At 34.8% G+C, this 3199-nt stretch overlaps 1 protein-coding gene across 1 annotated transcript; it reads right to left on the bottom strand.

The window, feature by feature from the left end:
- Nucleotides 1–677: 677 nt before the first annotated feature.
- Nucleotides 678–2137, bottom strand: LOC122607048 (palmitoyl-monogalactosyldiacylglycerol delta-7 desaturase, chloroplastic-like). Its single transcript, XM_043779969.1, has 5 exons — nucleotides 1793–2137; nucleotides 1543–1683; nucleotides 1173–1313; nucleotides 968–1074; nucleotides 678–891 (listed from the first exon to the last, which is right to left on the bottom strand). Exons 1-5 carry the CDS (start codon nucleotides 2135–2137, stop codon nucleotides 678–680), a joined length of 948 nt encoding a protein of 315 aa, XP_043635904.1.
- Nucleotides 2138–3199: the final 1062 nt, after the last annotated feature.

Below are 3199 nucleotides of genomic sequence, written 5' to 3'. Positions count from 1 at the left end.
TTGGAATCCGTTTCAAATTCTCCATTTGACCCGTTACCCCCCGTCCCACCCATTTTGTCACCGCCCTATATATGCATAATCAAACTATTTAACATAACGAGCAGGTGATAAAGTTGTCCCTTGGCCCTTACAGATTAAGATATAAGTTGTGTACAAAACATGCGAAGAATATGGAACAAAGTGCCTGGTTCACTTAACAACTTTAAAAAAAGGACCTACTATTCGTTTATTAACATTAATTTGGTTTCATATATAGGCTTGGCATTAATATATTGTCCCTAAAGAAATGGCTAAATGCGAGGCTTGGAGGTAAAATGGTTATTTTGAAGAGAAGGGAAACATAGATATGCTGGCATTGTGTTGGTGTAAGTTAGTATGGTTTCCAGGCGAATATATATGTTCTATTAATGTATTTGAGTTTTTTTGGTCTAAAATAAATATTTTGAAAGAGTTCCTTCCTTCTTTAATTTGATACGAGTATTTATTTTGATAATCATACATATGATAAAATATGACCAAACTCCATATATGAAAATAAGTTGCAACTGATGCAGAACTGAACTTAGAGTTAAGCACAAGCTGGTCAAGTAATATTGGTGAGGAGCTGCTGGTCTAAGATTTACCAAAAATACAACCAAATTTCTGAATTTGAAGATACATGACAAATGTCAAATGAATCACTTGAGCATGTTTTGCTGCTTAAGTGATTTCTTAAATTTGTGAGCCTCGGTCGGCAACTTAACATTGGTGGCTAATCCGACTACCTCAAGAAACCTTATCATATACCAGCATAAGTCGATTTGCCACCATTTCAACCCATGTCGAGCTGAATACTCAAATGCGTGGTGATTATTATGCCATCCCTCTCCAAAAGTGATCAATGCTACCCACCTATATATATATATATATGTATATCAACACTAATTATATATGTTCATATGTAACTCTTTTTATGAATATAACTTACCAATTATTCTTTGAGAGATCACCGGTGTTCCAAGCTTGGTTTCCCCATATGTGGCATACTGAGTTCACTAGAAATGTCACATGATATCCCCAAGTGGTTCTTACACCCTACATATGAGCTCATATATATACAGCATTACTATATATATTGAACAAGAAAAATCATTGAATAAAGCGGATCGAAAAACAGTTGTCCAAATTCTTACCACAACCCAAACAAGGTAAGAAAATCCACCGATAGCATAAACAAGCGCCGTAAATGCTAGTAGATGCAACATATATGTTCTCTTAATGAACCTATAAAACACTTGCTTTTTTAAATCCTCTACATTTTTTCGTTCTTGATACTGCAAAACACATACTAATGATAAGTTTAACTAAAAAGTAGTAGTAGCCAAAAAGTTTTTTATATTTTAAAAAAGGGTAAGTGGCTGGGAACCCGGGAATTTTTCTTCCAGTCTAGGAACCCTGCAATTCTGAATGTCTGTGACTACCTTTTAGGGTGTAGGTGGCCAACTCACTTTAAAAGTTTTTATATCTTAGAACATGAACATTGGAAGTACGTATAATACGTACCTTTTCGAGAATGTAGCCGCTATCAAAGAGCCAACCCATATGACTAAACCAAAATCCAAAGGTGGGAGAGTGTGTATCTTTTTCGGTATCAACGTATTGATGGTGATATCTATGAATGCTAACCCAATATATTGGATCCCTCTATGTATATATACAAAATACAAATATATATGGTGCATTCAGTACTGGATGTATTTAATAACCAAATGATACATGCATGAGTTAAAAAGAAAATTAAAAAAAGAAGAACCTGAAAAGATAGAACTCCAAGATAAGCGAATGTGTACTCGAGCCACTTGGGCAATTTGAGGCTATGGTGTGCTAAGTTACGATGATAAGAGAGCGTTATGCCGCAAATTCCACACAATAAGTAGCTCCAAAATGCAGCCCAAAACGCATCCCAAGTGAACGTAAATGGAGCGAAAAGTGCAAGCAAATGAATACTTAAGATGCCTACTCCCATTTGGATGTCAACAGTCCTCCATTTACGGCTCGTGAAGAGGTTTCGCTTCCTGGTAATGGTCACATTGGATAGTAGGATTTTGCCATATTCAGGCTCCTTAACACCTCTTGGGACTGTTATCAAGTTTCTCATTTTTGATAATTTATGGGATGCTATATTGTTCTGATATATGCATGGTTCAAGTGTAGGTATTTATATAGCTAGAGAGAATTGAATGCCTTTGCATTTTTTCCCCTTAAATGATCATTATCTTTTTTTTTTTTTTTTTTTTTTTTGATATACTAATCAATTAAATCAGTTCTAGCCGTTTATTTATCTGTCATTTTTTCCTTATTTTAATTCGGTTACTAATATTTTCTGAAAAGTAGTCATGAATCTTCAAAGGTTCATGCATCATCCATACATCTCTACTATTTCGCATTTGTTTTCTCCAAATTTTTTAACCGGAAATTCGTCATTTCTCTTCCCAAATCAAAATCAATCATTTTTTTTCTCATCCATAAATCATTTTATTTCTCTAATCATTTAAAATCTTTTATCTCAAAAACCATACATCGATAAATTATAAAAGTTATATGGGTGTTCTTAAAATTTCATAATCTTTTATTAGAGATGTCATTGGATATACTTTCGACGAATTTTTGAATCCAACGGTATAGCCCGTACGGCTAAGGCATTTGGCTATCACATTCTATGACCTATCACCTCCTATGACCTATTAAACTCTATGACCTATCACCCCTATCATCTCACCACCGCAACACGCAAATACTTTCTCTCTTATAAATAATCAACCACCACCAACAACACTCGCTTGTCTAATAACTGGTTCATAGAAAAACCCTTAAACAAAGTGCTGCTAGCTATATATTGTTTAAGTGCTTGTGTTTCGACCTGTAAAAAGATTTCTAACGAATTTCTTTTAAAGGTAGAATAACTAGCAACACCCTCTTAAATTAGTGTGTCCACCTCGAGCTCCCTCTCCAAAAATTTTTGGCAGAATTTAAACCCATGACCCCCATGATGAAACCCTTTAGAAGAAAACACCCTGACCACCAGACCAATACCCCAATTAACTTAAACACTTCTTTTTTTATTACCTTGCAAGACAAACCCGACCCAAAGGTTGTTTCGTATACACTTCATCATATCTTCTGAATGGGATGTCATTTCAACCACTAATAAGCTTATGCT

This window comes from Erigeron canadensis, chromosome 7, assembly GCF_010389155.1.
Source record: "Erigeron canadensis isolate Cc75 chromosome 7, C_canadensis_v1, whole genome shotgun sequence".
Taxonomy (NCBI): Eukaryota; Viridiplantae; Streptophyta; class Magnoliopsida; order Asterales; family Asteraceae; genus Erigeron; species Erigeron canadensis.
This window is presented reverse-complemented; position numbering and strand designations above follow the sequence as displayed.